Genomic DNA, 17289 nt, shown 5'->3' on the forward strand with positions numbered 1-17289 from the left:
ATTGGCCTTGAGCTGGTCTCTGACCCTCTGCCCAGGGCTTTGCAATGTGGGCAGAGTTCAGTTAAGAAATCAGCATAGTTCCAAGAAAAAGGCAAACATCATCCAGTTTATTTTCTCCTGATTCATCTCATGCCAACACGTACACTTCAATGGATAGTGGGCAACACTGGGGGAGGGGATTTTCAGAGCTAATGACTCTAAACACCTCCTTTCCTTTGGGAAAAACCCATCAGAAGGGCACCCCAACCTTGCTTGGATCTGGTATTTGTATCCCTGCAGGTGAAGCCGGATCAGGCTGAGGAGGAGGTGGAACTCCACGGCCTACCTAGGAGAGCTAGGGAGTGAAAAGGGCCGTGAGCGGTGACTGCTCCCCTCTCTGAGGGCACACCCTGTCCTGCTGCTCTTCCTGGGGAGGCAGGGAGCCGGCCTTCCTCTCCCAAGAGCTCCTGGGGCCCTCCCACTGTCAACACAACAGCAGCCCAGACAAGCAGATGCCAAAGGCATCTGGGCTCACAGACCAGTTGGGTGAAAGAGCCAGAAAGCTGTGACAGGAGACTCGCGACTCACTGGTGCACGGGGAAGCTTGCCAGGCATACGAAACCCCAATCAGACGCTGACTGGCAAGGTGTGTCAGTTTGGACAGGTCATGGGCGGGGAAGCTGTGGCCCTGTGTGGTGAGGACCCTGGTACCCTCACACACCCCTCTGGCCCCTTTTGTTGAGCCTCCTCTTTCTCTTCTTTGTCGTCTCCATCCTCTTCCTCCTCCTCCTCCTCCTCTTCCTCTTCACTGTCTGAGTCCTCATACAGGTTGATGGTTGCCTGGACAGGGAAGTGCTGCAGTAATATCTCCCCAGCACTGTACAGGTAGTCAAAGGAGCGAGATTTAGGCCAGTAGAGCCTGCGGACAGAGAACACATGTTGTTCCTAGCTTAGTGTTCGTGCACATAGAGGGGTCTGTGTAGCCAAGAAAGAAGCTAGCTCCTAAACCCCTTCTCTTACTTGCCATCATAGGGTCCAAGGGAAAGAGAGAAGGGGAGCTGTGTAGCAGAACCTTGTGAAATGTTCCAAAATGGCCCCAGAGAAGAAGGTAAGCCCCTGGTGGGCCTACGGCACTGACTCCACTCCCCCACCCCAGGAGGCTGCTAGCCAAGAATTTTCCAGGGTCTACCTTATTCTACTCAGGGTCCCTTCACTAACCTGCCCATCATGGTTCATTCTCAGAGACCATTGACAATCGGCCAAGTCCCTGAAGGTCTCTAGGGTTCAATTTCGTCATCTGTGAGGGCACGATCATAGCAGAACCTCCCCGATCCTGCTTCATGGACTTTTGTGGGGGATTTAAAGAGCTCACAGATCTATGTCAAGCTCTGAGTTTGTTGTCGGTCACTTACCTGACCGGGTGATGGAACCCAGAGTCAGCCTTGGTGACCTCAGCAGCTGGTGCCCCATCAGCAGCCTGTCCAAAGCAAAGTTAGCATGTGGTCCCAAGCAGATGGCCAGAAAGCTGCTTCCTCTGCAGCAGAGGCCGGAAACCCTCAGGCAGGATGATCTAGAAGAGACCTTAGACATCTCTGGGGTCCAGCTGTCCCCATCCCTGCCCACAATATGGGGTCTGTCTTGGTTCTGGTTGAAAAAGAAGTGAACAGAGTCCTGGGGATTGTTTGTTTTCCTGCCCCTGTTCCAACACCTGTTTGGAGGCTGTCCAGGGGACAGAGTTCCACTGGAGCAGCAAAGATTGAGGGAGACGGGGTGGGGGAACCTGGGCCTGGTGCCAGGAGACCGGCTCTAAGCACCGACTCTCGCACACTCTGGCTGGGGGACCTGCTCTAATCCCTCCCCCACTCTGGGCCTCCATCTCCTCCATTTGCCACAGACACCTCAGGCCTGCTCTCCTGCCCGAACTGTCATGGGAATCAAAACGTTCGCAAAGCGGTGAGGCTGTTTCGCCAGACCCGCAGCTTGGGCGGTACCCAGGTGAGCGGCTCTCTGGGAAGGGACCTGGCCTGTGTGAATGCATGCAGCGGCACGTGCCTGTGAACGCACGTCCCAGAGGTTCAAACTCACCAACTCCACTGGCAGCGGCCTTGCGGGTTCATCTGTGGAAGACAGCCAAGGTCTCCAAAGACAATCTCCTCTAGGGCAAAGAGGAGAGATAAGGCAGCGGAGGAAGGACTGCCATGAGGACTCCCTGAGATAACCAGAGAGGCTTCCAAAGAGCTTGGCACAGGTGCCATCTGCTCCAGGAGGCCTTTGCTAAAGCCCCTGAGCTGGGGCCAGCAGATGCCCCTCCTCTGTTTCCACAATGTTATCCATGCTCTTATCACGCTGTTTTGTGATTGTCTATTTGGGCTCTAAGCTCAATGACACTTTGATCATATCTGAATTGCCAATGCCTAGCACAATGCCTGGTACACAGTAGGTGTTTCAGCAAATGTTTGTTGAAGGTTAAACCTTTGGAGGAGTGGATGAGAGGTGGGTGGAACACGCTTGCCTCCTACCTGCTGTTCCACAAAATAGAGCTCAAGGCCTATCATCTTCCAGGGCCGGGGAAAGGAATCCGCTGCCTCCTTGCTGGACTTTCCGAGGTACGACAAAAGCAAATGGGACTCTGGCGGTGGCGTGGTTAGCAAAGAGTGTCCCGATGTCCTCTTTAGACTTTGACCCTCTTTCCCATATCTCCCCTCCGAAATCTAGGTGGTGTTAAGCCCAGCTTTTTCTGGCAATCTCCCCTGTGCCCCTCAATGCACTCCACAACCTGGCCCCTGCGGGCTTGGCTCCTTGGCCTTCAGCTTCGGCAGCGTCCGCTACCCCCATTGCCCTCCTGCTACCCAGAGGGATTAGCGAGGTGAAGACCAGGATGAAATACGGCTGCTGCGGCCGTGGAGTGAAGACTGTGAGGCCATTGCCTCTCCCTTTCACAGAGCACAGGAACACTTCCGATCCTTCATTCTCCCCCTCCCCCTCCCCACCATCTCAGCAATCCCCCTAATCCTGGGTTCCTAATCCTGCCAAAGGGCAAGTCCTACTTACCTTTCACTCTCGGGTCCTTGTCCAGAGGAAGAAAGGAGTGATGGGCCTAACGGGCCAGGGAAGGCCAGCGGGGTGTGGGCTAATGCTGGAGCTGGGACAAGGGTGGCAGCAGCTGGAGTGGAGGGGTCCATCCTTAGGGCAGCAAGGCCAAGCAGGCTGTGGGCTGTCCTAGTTCTCAGAACCCCCTGTACTCTTTTGGCCTCTCCTGCGAGACCCTTTTATAAGCCCAGGGCCTGCACTCATAAATTATTCTGAGTGCAGGGGTTGGGGGAATGGGGGGGGGGGCGACTATTTAGGGAAGGGGCTCCAGGAGGGAGAGCTGGGTTCCTGGGTGTGAAATCTCTCCCAGTTGAATAAACAAGGTGGCCGTGGGGGGTGAAGAGTTAGCTTTACCTCCAAATCAGAAAGGAAAACACAGAAGGGACAAATTGCACACCATTTGTGTGAATTCCCCAGGCTACTGCAAAGCCCAAGGGGGAAGGAGTGGTGTGTGTGGGGGGGCTCATCAGCACCGAAATCAATGAGAGTTGTCAGAAGCAGGGGGTTAGAGAGAGGCAAGGCCTTCGCAAAGGTTCCCAGGCAGAAGAGAAGGTTGACCCCTCTAAGGAGACTGGGGAACTCACATGGGATTCCAGCTCAGATCCCGAATGGATTTGCCAGAGCCAGGGTGCTTGGGGAGAGGCAGCGTCCTTTCTGGCGCTAAAATGCCGATGGACCATCCCAGGCCTCTGTTCCCTCCTGTGTGAGATGAGGGGGCTGATTCAGGGGTCCCAGAAGGGCCCCGCCAGCCTGAACACTCTGTGACAGGGGCTGGGTAATGGATATTGACCTCAGGCAAGCCCAGAGGCTGGAGTGCAGGCCTTGGCCTTGGCCTTGCCCAACTTTCTGGGCCCTTGCCAACAAGTTTCCAGTTACAACTGCTGGCAAGCACTTTATGCTTTAGAGGTCTTGAAACTATTCCTCCTGACCTCAGTGCCCAGCACCAGCACAGATTTAGCTGCTTGGGTGTTTATCCAGCCTGGTTTGTAATTGTCAAAAATTAGAAACAAACTCAATGTCCAATAATAGGAATCCAGTCGCGTGAATTAGGATAAATCTTTGCAACCAAATACGAAGCAGGCACTCCCCAGAAGATTCTAGGAAGTACAACTAGCCACAAAGTGCAAAAAACAATCAGATGCTAAACTCCTCTGACTGATGTGATTCAAGGCCTCCCTTTTGCTCTGTTCGCCCAGACCCCAGCACCACCCCATTGCAGATTCCAGCTTCACTGTACTCTTTATAGCAAAGAAAAACTGGGAAAGCAAAGTAAATGCCTCACTTGGAAAAGCTAGTTAAATTGATCATTGAACAACAGTTATGCCATTTCACGTTGAAATTGGCACAGTATAAGAACAAGGGGGAAATTAATATGCTGCAAGAGTGAAAAAGGTAAGCCTCTAGAACATTGCTTAGGGATGATCCCATTTTGGCAAGAAAAAAAGCATATAGTATCCAGTAGGCAGAGGACAAAGGACTGGGTAGAAGGAAGTGTGATACAGGTGTCAGGGCAGGGAGTGAGTAGGGGAGGATTGTCACTTTCTTCTGTATGCTTTCCTGATGTTTCTAAAAACATTTTGGGAATAAAATGTCAAGACATATAAAGAAAGAAAAAGAAGCAAAGAAATGCTTATTGGTGGGGGAGAGAACAGTCTCAGGACATGATAGCCATTTCCAAGTGTCTGAAGATTAGACTGCAGTGACATTGGACTTGGTCTCTGTGACTTCAAAAGGCACGCAGAGGCCCATGGGTGGAAGCTACAGCGAGACACATTTTGGCTCAATCAAAGGAAATTTTCTAATAGCTCAGCCACCAGCTAACTTAAGGCCCTGGCACTGTAGAGGCCCTCAATAAACAGAGATCAAATGAATCCAGTGGAATGTGCTGCCTTGGCCTGGGGTGAGCTCTTTGTCCCTGAATTTTCTAACTGCAGCCTGGATCCTGGAATCCTAAAGAAGGAAATCTTGAGGGAGAGAGGACCTCTGGGGAGCTCAAACTTCTATCTGTCTCTGAGCATTCTTGCTGAATTTACCACCAGAAGATGGGAACATGCTCATATACTGCATCACTGGCTAAAACGAGAAGTGGGGCTGAACGAGCCAAGCTGGGGGGGTTGGGCCACAAGGGGAAGCAAAAGACCCCCTGTCACACTCTAGGATATTTGTTGTCCCTACGTGGCTTCTGAAAATACATGTGAGGATGCAGGGAAAGGGAAAAGAGAGGCACATAGCCCTTTTTTAAAAGATTGATTTATTTATTTGAGAGGCAGAGTTTGAGAGAGACAGACAGAGAGAGAGAGGTCCTCCTTTTGCTGGTTCACTGATCCGAAGCCAAGAGCCAGGAGCTTCTTCCAGGTCACTCATGTGGGTGCAGGGGCCCAAGGACTTGGACCATCTTCCACTGCTATCCCAGGCTATGAGCAGGGAGCTGGATTGAAGCAGCCGAGACTTGAACCAGTGACCATGTGGAATGCTGGTGCTGCAGGCGGAGGTGTTAGCCCACTACCCCACAGCACCAGCCTCTGCAGACAGCCCTTTGAGCCCAAGCAGACTCAGTTGTGCCACCATCATTGCCACCTCCCACCTTGAATTTGTGTTCTTTCAGCCACTCTCTTCAGAGTTCACAGGTCCTGTCGCCATAGATCCGTGTTCTCCCCACTGCTCCATCTTGCTACCCTCTAAGAATTGCCTCGGTCTCACTCAGTGCATGGAGCTGAAGCCACTGCCCCCGTCCCTTGTTGGCCTTTCCCCAGCCAGTAAGATTCGTGTTGCTGGGCAAAGCGGGAGCCCGGGTGTTCCCCTCTACACTTAGCACAGAAGCAAGGGAGGTCAGCAGGAGAGCAGGAAAGCTGTGCATTGGCCAAGAACTCCTGTCCGGGCAACTGAGATCTCTTGTCTGTTTCCCCTAATCCCACAGTGCCTCTTGGTTGGCTCAATGGTTGCTTTGCCAGAGCTTTCTGAGAGGCCAGGCTGCCTCCTCTGGGCCGGACAGCGTGCTGGCCTCTGCCTAGGAAGAGACCGACCCGGGCAGAACAAAGCCCTGAGGACCCAGCACTGGAGCCGGTACGTGCAAGGGGAAGGCAGATGCAGGCAGCCCCGGCTGGGCCCAGTCCTCCTCAGTCCTCCCTGACAATGTTCCTGTGTGAAGGCTCCGGCTCCAGCCTCCACATTTCCCTGGGCCGCTTTCCAAACTCCCTTCAGTTCCCTACCACGTCCCTGCCCCGCCCCTCGCCCTGCTCAGAACAACCTCTCCTCTTACTTCCCTGAGAAAACAGAGGCCTTCAAGCGTGAATTACCTCAGTGCCCTGCCCCCTCCCCCGCCCCGAACTGGCCTGCCTCTCCAACTTCCTTCCCCTCCGGCCCTCCCTCCCCAGGGGACAAGGTGCCCCTTTCGTTAAAGGCTAATCCTGGGCCTTGGCGTCCTCCACCCTCCTTCTCCAGGCCCTTCCTCCAGAAGTTAGACTCCTCTTCAGGAGCGCTCAACCTCTCTATACTAGCCCTTTTCCTTTGGATTATAATTTTATAATCATAAAATTATCTGTTATCCCCCCCAAACAAGCAACCTCCTTCCAAAAGCTTGCTCTTCCCCTCTGTCTCTTTCTTTCTTCCCTCTCTCTTTTCTTTCCTTCACCTTCAAGTCGCTTAAAAGTAGTCCCTACTAGGGCCGACGCTGTGGTGTAGCAGGTAAAGCCACAGCCTGCAGTGCCAGCATCCCATATGGGTGCCAGTTCGAGTCCCGGCTGCTCCATTTCCGATTCAGTTCTCTGCTATGGCCCAGGAAAGCAGTAAAAGATGGCCCAAGTCCTTGGGTCCCTGCACCTGCATGGGAGACCCGGAAGAAGTTCCTGGCTCCTGGCTCCTGGCTTCAGATCAGTGCAGCTCCAGCCATTTTGGCCAACTGGGGAGTGAACTAGCAGATGGAAGACCTCTCTCTGCCTCTCCTCTCTCTGTGTAACTCTTTCAAATAAATAAATATATTTTTTAAAGTAGTCTCTACTCCAGATCTCCACTCCTCTGAGCTTTCCATCCACATCTCAACCAACTGTACTTCGGCCCCAGCCCCATAACTCTGGTGAAAAGACACTGCCAGAGTTCACCAATGACCTCCTCATTGCCAAATCTGATGAACTCCAGGTGGCAAAAGGCACGGTTGGCCAAGTGTTCATTTTGGCTTCCAGGTTCACTCCCTCCTGATTCTTTTTTTTTTTTAAAGATTTATTTATTTATTTATTTATTTGAAAGTCAGAGTTACACAGAGAGAAGAAGTAGAGACAGAAAGAGTGGTCTTCCCTCTGCTGGTTCACTCCCCAATTGGCCGCAACAGCTGGAGCTGTGCAGATCCAAAGCCAGGAGCCAGGAGCTTCTTCTGGGGCCCAAGGACTTGGGCCATCTTCCACTGCTTTCCCAGGACATAGGAGAGAGCTGGATCAGAAGTGGAGCAGCCGGGTCTTGAACCAATGCCCATTTGGGATGCCGGTGCTTCAGGCCAGGGCGTTAACCCGCTGCACCACAGTGCTGGCTCCCCCTCCTGATTCTTCTCCCACCTCTGGAGCCATCCCTTTACAATCTCTTCTGCCGCTCTCTCTTGCTGTGCTCATTCCTCATATTGGTGATTTCTCAAACTACGGTCCATAGGTTCAGCTTGTACTGCAAAGTTTTCAATGGAGCACAGCAAAACTGGGCGAGTTTTTCCATCATCTAAATGTGCTCAGTTCTAAACAACTGTCCCTTCTGACACTATGCCTTTCCTATTTTGATGCTTCTTTTTCTAAACGATGGGTGATGGTGGATGTGAATTTAATGGAAAAACAAAATGTAGTTTCCTTATGTGGGTAGCACATTAGTGAATGAATGGAAGTTGTATTTCCAGTCTGAAATTTTCCTATAGGCTATCTCAAGTTCATTCCAAAACAGAATTGCCGTTCTCCCCCAAACTGCTCTTACCTGCCTCAGCAGGCAGCATCGTATTGACCCAGTCAGCGCAGCTAACCCCTCAGCCACTGGGCCTTGTTGATGCTACATCCTTCCCTCCCCCAGCACTCGCCACTCCCCCGGTTCTGTCTTCATCCGTGGCCTCATCTGCCCTTTCTCATCTGGATGTCTGAAGCAGCTGCCCTAGAGGTTCCTCTGTCCTTGACTTGGTCTTTCCAAGCCGTTCTCCTACAGGTGCCCCAGGGTCTTCCTTGGCTTAAAACTTTCCAGTGATTCCAAAGTGCTTTGTGTGGCAGGTGCCTCTGAGACCCCCCCAACTCTGTTTCCGTCCTGTAAACAAGACATTCACTTGTAATAGGTTGAGGATTTAGGGCCTCTGAAGGTCTTAATATCACCCCAAGTAGAGTCCATCACAGAGCAGGGACTTATGGTCATTTCTCAAACTGGGGCACAACCAAAGGCAGTGCTTACAACCAATTTAGTAGGTGGAAACCAGCATTTATAACAACATAAACAGCAGCTGTAAGAGTGAATCATGTGTGGTAAGGATACATATTATTCTGTGAAACTTTTATTTTAGTCATATGAATTATGTCTGTGTATAAAGATATGCAAATGCATGTACTGCATCATGCTGTAAAATGTATTCCCATGGGTCCCAGGCAAAACATTTGATCATACTAAGGGGGTTAGGGCGGATGTTGTCCTGTGATTCGTTTGGTCCGTGCTGTTCATGTCCTGTTCCTTTGCTCTCAGAGTGGTCCAGCTCAGCCTCCCCTTCCTCCCCTTCCTCCAGGTTTCAGCAGGCAGGGAGAAGGGGGAAATGTAACCCTGGCAGCGAGAACTGGCACAGGGGTGGATAATAAGAGTAGAGAACATTTGTTAAACATTTATGTGCCAGGCATTGTTCTAAGCAGTTTGTGTGGATTGATTTAAGTCTCACAAACAACCCTGTGAGAAAGATACTATTAAAAGCTTCATTTGTCAATGAGATTAAAGAACTTGTCCAAGGTCACAGAGCTAAAAGTCACAAGGCTGGGACTGGAACTCAATCTCCGTGCTCTTAACCATTGCACTATGGCCTGCCTTGTCCCGCACATGGGGCCAGAGAAGGGGCGGCCGTTGAGGGAAGGGTGAGAGCCAAGGCCAACGGGCAACTGTTGGAGAGGGCCTTGAACGCCAGGTTGGAAGCCGCAGTAGCAGGTTCTGCAGGGACTGTGGGGCCCTGGGGAGGAAGGCTCAATGGCCTGTAAGGGTGCCATGTGGAGACAGGGGCCGCTCAGAGAGAGGAGGAAAGGAGACATTTCTCCTCCCCACCCAAGCCCCGCCCCAAAGCCAAAATAGCAAATGGTGCCTGAGGCCTCTGTCCTCAAGTCCAAATGTTCCAAATGTGCCCAGTCCTGGACCCAGCCCCTTGGGTTCCCGGGACAGGGAGTCCCCTCTGGAGAACAGTTTGTTGCCAGACCAGCTCTCGTCCCGCGCCCTCTGCCTCTTGGCCCACCATTTGAGCACGGGCTGTGGCCCATGTGGTACGGGCTCCCTCGGCAGAGCCTCTCGCAGCTCCCCATTTGCTCTTCATTTGGACTGCAGAGGCCTAGGAAAACAAAGCGGTGGAGGGAGGCCGTGGGCAGCAGGGAGGGGGCTCAGAAAGGTCACTCGCAGCTGGTTCCTTCCCTCTGCTGTCAGTCCGTCCAGCTGCAGCCCTGGCTTCTCTGGCTGGCCTCTGCAGCCCCTCTTTCTCCGAGACAGCCTCCTTTCTGAGCCTGGCCCGAGCTCTTGGGAGGATGGCAGCACGCACAATTCTCAGTAGTGTGGTCTTGTGTCTTTTTTAGCCTTGGTATCCTGTGATCCTGGCTCAGGAAGTGACAGAGCCTGGTAACCAGTGGCACATACCTTCCTGGGAGGTGCATCCTGACAAACTAACAACAACAATAAAAATAGTTCATACTTATTGAATTCTTATGGTGCCAGGTACTATCCCATTTCCTCTTTCAATTACTCCTCACAAGATCCCTATGAGGTAGGCACCAGTATTGCTCCTAGGTGGGGATGATCAGGACACTGAGGCATAGAGAAATTAAGTGCTCTCTCCAGGATCAGATAACTATATAGATTGGCTTGGCTGCCCCATTAGCTTTATCATATAAAGCCCGTATTTCTGCAGTAGACCTACAAGTGGAAAAAAACTGGGTTCTACAGTTAGGCTTGGATGTGTGGGCTGACGATGGTCTCTACCTCACAGGGTTGTAACAAAGAGTGGGTAAAATAGTGTATAGATTTGGCTTAAAGCCATCCATGTATTGAGCACTCAGTATATGTTGGCTGTAATCATTATAACAATGATTCCCTTTCGCCCTCTCCATCACTGAGTGTACAGACGTACTTCAAACAGTTCACTTAAGTTGAATTAAAAGATAAGTTTACTTTGGTGCCAAAAATTTGAAATCCATGTATATGTACAGTGGTTATTCAGGACATAGGTTTTGGAAGCAGGCCTAGGTTACAAAGCCTCTAGCTGGTGGTTTACCCTTTAGGTGACCGTGAGTAAGTTCATCAATCTCTCTGAACCTCAGCTTCCTACGGATGAAAACAATAGTACCATTGCCATCGAGTGAGAATGAAATGAAATACTGGAGGTAAACTGGTGCTCATTTTTAATAGAGGTGAAGAGCTCACTCCCCACATACACACATGCTTTTTTTCCCCCCCAAAGATTCATTCATTCATTTGAAAGGCAGAGCCACAGAGAGAGAGAGAGAGAGAGAGAGAGCGAGAGCGAGAGCGAGAGAGAAGTCTTCCATCCACTGGTTCACTCCCCAAATTGCCACAAGGGCTGGAGCTGAACAGATCTGAAAACAGGAGCCAGGAGCTTCCTCCAGGTCTCCTATGTGGGTGCAGGGGCCCAAGCACTTGGACCATCTTCTACTGCTTTCCCAGACCATAGCAAAGAGCTGGACCAGAAGAGGAGCAGCCAGGACTAGAACCAGCACCCATATGGGATGCTGGCACTGTAGGCGGCAGCTTTACCTGCTACACCACAACACCAGTCCCTGGTGTGTTCATTCTTTTGGTTCCACACATGTTCAGTGTTTTCTGCATCCTGGGCCGGGTTTGGCTTCCTTAAACACAGCTTCCATCCTGCTCACACAGATGCCTTGGCAACTAATGGCTGGCGAGAGTAAGTCAGGCAGTCACACATGTTCCCTCTGCCTTCAGCCTCACCTTTGACCCTACCCAGTTTCCTCTCGTCTCTTGCAGCAGGCTTGTCACCACAGTGTCCTTGCATACAATCAGTTCCACCCCTGCCCAAGTCTGCAATGCCTTCTTTCTTCCCATAGCATGCATTTGATTTCTCCCTTCTATGTCCTCCTGGAACCCCCTCTTACTTCCAGGAGTCTCCAGGCCATGCTAAAAGCTGCCTCTCACCAGAGGCCTCTCATCTGAGCTCCTATCTCCAGTAGCAATGCTAGCCTGCTCTTCAGTCGCTTCTCCAGATGAGAAGCAAACCTCTCTAAAAATGGAGCTGTTGCTAAGTCTAGCCTACACCCTCCCATTAGCCCCTGGCACAGGTCTGAGTACACAGCAGGCACTCATTGTATGTGAACAGAATGATGTTTGACACTGGGTACTTGGTCTGAGGAAGCCAACAAATTTAGTTTAGCAGAGCCATGGGGCTCCAGAGTTGAATGGCAAACAGCCATGATGGGTGTGAGGGCCAGAATGGGATTCTTTGTTGGTAGTTTTGGCTTGTAAGACAGAGCATCCCGCTTCCTAGGCTGGGGGAAAATTTCGAGGGCAGCTGTTGACTTGGCTGGGGCAGCCCAGGAACCAAGGCAGGTCTGGTGTAAGCAGGGGCACAGCAGAGGTCCTGGGGGAAAGAAACATAGGACTTGTCTCCTGTTCATCCTCAGTTACCTCCTGTATTGATGAGATTAAAGATTCATCTCCAGGGACTGGCTCTGTGGTGCAGTGGGTTAAGCATATGTGTGCTGGTTCGAGTCCCAACTGCTTCGCTTCTGATCCAGCTCCCTGCTATGGCCTGGGAAACAGTGGAAGATGGTCCAAGTGCTTGGGAGATTGAGATGAAGCTCCTGGATCTTGGTTTCAGCCTTACCCAGCTCTGGCTGTTGTGGCCATTTGGGGAGTGAACCAGTGGATGGAAGATCAATCTCTCTCTCTCTCTCTCCCCCCTTTCTCTCTGTAATTCTGACTTTCAAATAAATAAATAAATTTTTCTTTTTATTAGACAGGTAGAGTTATAGACAGTGAGAGAGAGAGAGACAGAGAGAAAGGTCTTCCTTCCATTGGTTCACCCCTCAAATGGCCACTACAGCCTGCGCACTGTGCTGATCTGAACCCAGGAGCCAGGTGCTTCCTCCCAATCTCCCATGAGGGTGTAGGGACCCAAGCACTTAGGCCATCCTCCACTTCCCTCCCGGGCCACAGCAGAGAGCAGGACTAGAAGAGGAGCAACTGGGCCTAGTACCCAGCGCCCCAACTGGGACTAGAACCTGGGGTGCCGGCGCCGCAGGCAGAGGATTAGCCATGTGAGCCATGGCACCGGCCAAATAAGTCAATCTTTTAAAAAAAGATTCATCTCCAGGGCAGGCATATGGTACAGTTGTTAAGATGCCACTTGGGATGCCAACATTTCATACCAGAGTGCCTGGATTCCAGTCCTCACCCCACTTCTGGCCCAACTTCCTGGTACTGTGCACCCTGGAAGGCAGTAGGTGTTGGCTTAATTACTTGGGCCCCTGCCACCCAGGTGGGAGAATCATACAGAATTCCAGGCTGGCCCAGCCCTGGCTGTTGCAGCCATTTGGGGAGTGAGACAGTAGATGGAATCTGTCTCTCTCTCTCTCTCCTCTCTCTTATTGTTCTGCTTTTCAAGTAAATATTTTAAAAAATTAGAAAACAACTTCCCCAATTAAAAAAAAATTATCTCCACCTTCCTCAGCCTCATTCTAGACCAGCAAAGTGTTGTCCAAACACCCTACAGGGACCCTTAGCTCTTTTCATGATAATACCAAGACATTATTTGCTAATTTCACTGGGTTGACATTTGCACCTGAAGAAGCAAAAGCAATAGTGGCTAAAAGTGCTGGCACCTCGTATTATTCTTCATCACCAATGTGGTCCAGGTCGAAGACATTGTCAATCTCACTTAAAAATGTCTTGATGAAACAGAAAAAAATGTTACTTTATACTCTTTATCAACTGTTTGAATATGTATTTTGAATAATATACAGGACAAAATAAGAAAGATCTATGAAGTACTTCTGCATCCTGAAGAAGAAAGATTTTCATGAAGAAAAGCACTTGTATAATTGAATTACAGGCCGGTGCCGTGGCTCAACAGGCTAATCCTCCGCCTAGCGGCGCCGGCACACCGGGTTCTAGTCCCGGTCAGGGCACCGATCCTGTCCCGGTTGCCCCTCTTCCAGGCCAGCTCTCTGCTATGGCCTGGGAGTGCAGTGGAGGATGGCCCAAGTGCTTGGGCCCTGCACCCGCATGGGAGACCAGGAGAAGCACCTGGCTCCTGCCTTCGGATCAGCGCGGTGCGCAGGCCGTAGTGGCCTTTGGGGGGTGAACCAACACAAAAGGAAGACCTTTCTCTCTCTCTCTCTCTCTCTCTCACTGTCCACTCTGCCTGTCAAAATAAATAAATAAATAAATAATTGAATTACAGGCTAAACTAGCTGATGTTTCTTAGAACACTTTCTTACTTTCTTTTTTTTTACTTGAAAGGACTGATAGACAAACTATGGTTATTCAGATTTGAGTATTTGGCCAGCATTTTGCTGAAAATAAAATGATTCTGCCACCTCAAGTGCAACAGATAATATTTATTGTCAATGATAAAACTTAAAGCACAATTTTAAAAACCTGTGTCTACCTCTGTGACCTTCAGTTTCCCTAATCCCCTAAAAACCTTCCTGATAAGATTAGTAGTGATATTCATGAATGTGATTTTTATATTGCATAATCACACAATTGGAAGATCTGCATATCAAGGTGTAGCGGTGGATACTTTCCAAATGACTTTGCACAATGTTACAAAATCATGTATGGATAATAGAGTCATTCAAAGAGCAAGATAGACCAGTGGATTTTTAACGTAATAGAGTACAAAAGGTTCACTGATATGGTTTTACTTTCAACACAGCAAATCAACACTCAGAAACTGCCACTTGTAAAGTTTACGTATGATTATCATGAACCCCTACGCAACTTATTAGTTTCCTATTGCTGATTGCTGCTATAACAAATTACCACAAACTTAACAACTTAATACCACACTCATGTGTTATCTCGCAGAATTGTGAGTCAGAAGTCCAGATGTATGAGCCTGTGTTTTCTGCTTAGCATCTCACAAGGCCAAAGTCAAGTTGTCAGGAGGGCTGGGCTCTTATCTGGAAGCTCTGAGGGAAAATTCCTCTTGCAAGCTTACGCAGGTATTAGCAGAATCCAGTTCCTTCAGACAGTGGGTCTAAGGTCCCCATTGCCTCACTGGCTGTCACCAAAGATCCCCCTCTGCTCCTAGACACTACCCACATGCCTTACCTGGCCCTGTCCATTTGCAATCCATCAATGGCGCAAGTACTTCTCACACTTGAAATCTCTCCGGCTCTCCGGTTTCTTCTCGTAAAACCCTCATTTAAAAGGTGCCTGTGATTAGATTAGGTCCACCTGGGCAACTTCCCGTTTCCATATAACGTAATCATGGGAGCGATAAACGGGAAGGGGTTTTGTAAACAGCTGAGGGTCATTTGGGGTTCAGTCTTAAAATTCTGCCTTGAGAAGACCATCGAATACTCATTTCTCTAAACTACCTATCTTTGTGAGGCGGGATTTTCTTCATATACTTCAACAAAGACAACATAGTGCAGTGACTTGAATGCAAGAGTCGATGTGAGAATACAGCTGCCTTTTATTTAGCCAGATAGTAAAGACATTTGCAAAAATTTTAACACAATGCCACCTTTTCTTCTTCTTTTAATTTTTTTACATTGTTAAATGGATACACACACACACACACACACATATATATGGATACAGGGTGAAATTGAATACATGTATAAAATTTATAATTATCAAAGCAGAGTACTATGCCACTTTTCTTGCTAGCTTTTGTTTTGCAAAATACAGTTCATTTTCAGAAATACATGTTATGTATTTTATCATGTAGTGCCTTTATAATTGTGATTTTAAGTTAATAAATGGATAGCTTAAAAATGCATCAGGGATACTTCATGATATGTTAAATATTAATAGATACAGCCCCCCAATTAAAGCCCTTTGGAGGCTTTAATTTTTTTTAACTTTTATTTAATGAATATAAATTTCCAAAGTACAGCTTATGAATTACAATGGCTTCCCCCTCCCATACCTTCCCTCCCACCTGCAACCCTCCCCTCTCCCGCTCCCTCTCCCCTTTCATTCACATTAAGATTCATTTTCAATTCTCTTTATATTCAGAAGATCAATTTAGTATATATTAAGTAAAGATTTCAACAGTTTGTACCCACATAGAAACACAAAGTGAAACAAACTGTTTGAGTACTAGTTATAGCATTAAATCACAATGTACAGCACATTAAGGACAGAGATCCCACATGAGAAGCAAGTGCACAGTGACTTCTGTTGTTGACCCAACAAATTGACACTCTAGTTTATGGTGTCAGTAACCACCCTAGGCTGTCGTCATGAGTTGCCAAGGCTATGGAAGCCTTCCACGTTCGCCAACTCTGATCATATTTAGACAAGGTCATAAAAGACAGGGTGAGGATAGTAACCAATGATCCTAAGAGTGGCATTAACCAGGTCTGAACAATTATACAGCATTAAGTGGGGAAGAGGACCATCAGTACACACAGGTTGGGAGTAGAGCCATTGGTGGTAGAGTAGAGGTTATGATTACAAAGGAATGAGGCCCAAGTGCACTAGACAGGGTCTCGCATTCCAGCGCTGGTGTGTTGACTCTGCCACTGGTGTCCCGAACTTGGGCTCCCACGCTCTCCACGCAGGTCCACTGTGAATTACTAGTTCCGGAACAGTTTCCTCTGCTGTTTCTTCCCCTACTCTTCCTTGAACCTGCAGTATCTCCACTTTTATTAAACTGTCTCTCCCCGGACTATCAGTGTGCTCCCTTCCTATTCCGCCATCTTGCCACTCTCTCGAGGCTTTAATTGTTAATCAATATCTTTATTCATTTAAAAACTTACACACATATCTTTTTAATATTCTGTGGGGCAAATGTGAAATGATGCATAAAATTCATTCTTTTGGGGGTACAGCTCCATGAATTTTGATAAATGAATAGTTGCAATCATCAGAGTTCCAACACCCAAAATAATTCCCTTTTTTTAAAAAAAAGTTAATTTAAGGTATACAAACTTCATGCATTTCATATATACAAATTTAGGAACATAGTGATTTTTCCCACCCGCACTCCCATCCTTCTTCCTCTTCTCTCTCCTATTCTCACTCTTTAGTTTTACAAAGATCCATTTTCAGTTTCCTTTATACTCATAAGATTAACCCTACAGAAAGTAAAGAGTTTAACAAATAGCAAGAGAAAAAAAAAATCACTGTTCCCCAACAGTAGAGACAAGTGCTATAAACAATCATTGAATCTCAAAATGTCAGTTTCACTCTAATACATTACATTTTAGATACCCTATTAGTCACCATAGATCAAGGAAAAATATGTTGTTTGCCTTTTTGGGACTGGCTAATTTCATTAAGTAAATGGTTTCCAGTTCCTTCCATTTTGTTGCAAAAAAAACAGGATTTCATTCCTTTTTACCACTGAGTAGTATTCCATAGTGTATGTATGTCATAATTTCTTTACCCAGTCATCAGTTGATGGGCATCTGGCTTGATTCCATATGTTAGCTATTGTGAATTGAGCTGCAATGAACATGGGGGTACAGATAATTCTTTCATATGCTGATTTCATTTTGTTTGGGTAAATTCCCAGGAGTGGGATGGCTGGGTCATATGTTAGATCTATTTTTAGATATCTGAGAAATCTCTATACTGTCTTCCATAATGACTATACCAGTTTGCATTCCCACCAAAAGTGAATTAAGGTAGCTTTTTCCCCACATCCTTGCCAGCATTTATTGTTGGTTGATTTCTGTATGACAGCCATTCTAACTGGAGTGAGATGAAACCTCACTGTGGCTTTGATTTGCATTTTCCTGATGGCTAGTGACAAAATAATTCCTTTGTGCCACATCACTGTAGTCAACCTATTCCCCCACCCTGACAACCACTAAT

General features: G+C 48.4%; 2 protein-coding genes across 2 annotated transcripts in view; one reads left to right on the forward strand and one right to left on the reverse strand.

Annotated features, from left to right (window-relative positions):
• Nucleotides 1-111: 111 nt before the first annotated feature.
• On the reverse strand, nucleotides 112-5926 carry RIPPLY1 (ripply transcriptional repressor 1). Its single transcript, XM_062183035.1, has 5 exons — nucleotides 5759-5926; nucleotides 3031-3245; nucleotides 2065-2134; nucleotides 1392-1456; nucleotides 112-898 (listed from the first exon to the last, which is right to left on the reverse strand). The coding sequence occupies exons 1-5, from the start codon at nucleotides 5924-5926 to the stop codon at nucleotides 631-633; spliced, it is 786 nt and encodes a 261-aa protein (XP_062039019.1). The 3' UTR covers nucleotides 112-630.
• The window catches only part of CLDN2 (claudin 2), a 38743-nt gene continuing 23953 nt past the window's right edge, over nucleotides 2500-17289 (forward strand). The window contains exon 1 of the mRNA XM_062184134.1: nucleotides 2500-2585. The gene's annotated coding sequence lies outside the window, so the exon portion shown is untranslated. The remainder of the gene's footprint in view (nucleotides 2586-17289) is intronic.

This window comes from Lepus europaeus, chromosome X, assembly GCF_033115175.1.
Source record: "Lepus europaeus isolate LE1 chromosome X, mLepTim1.pri, whole genome shotgun sequence".
Lineage (NCBI taxonomy): Eukaryota > Metazoa > Chordata > Mammalia > Lagomorpha > Leporidae > Lepus > Lepus europaeus.

What these genes read in the sequence shown, in the direction of transcription:
- RIPPLY1 (XM_062183035.1), bottom strand. Translation starts at nt 5,926, where the DNA reads ATGCACAGCTTTCCTGCTCTCCTGCTGACCTCCCTTGCTTCTGTGCTA. An exon ending in ATGCACTGAGTGAGACCGAG is followed by an intron (nt 3,246 to 5,758) that starts GCAATTCTTAGA and finishes GGCTTATAAAAG; the next exon opens with GGTCTCGCAGGAGAGGCCAA. An exon ending in GGGTTCCATCACCCGGTCAG is followed by an intron (nt 899 to 1,391) that starts GTAAGTGACCGA and finishes CTCTGTCCGCAG; the next exon opens with GCTCTACTGGCCTAAATCTC.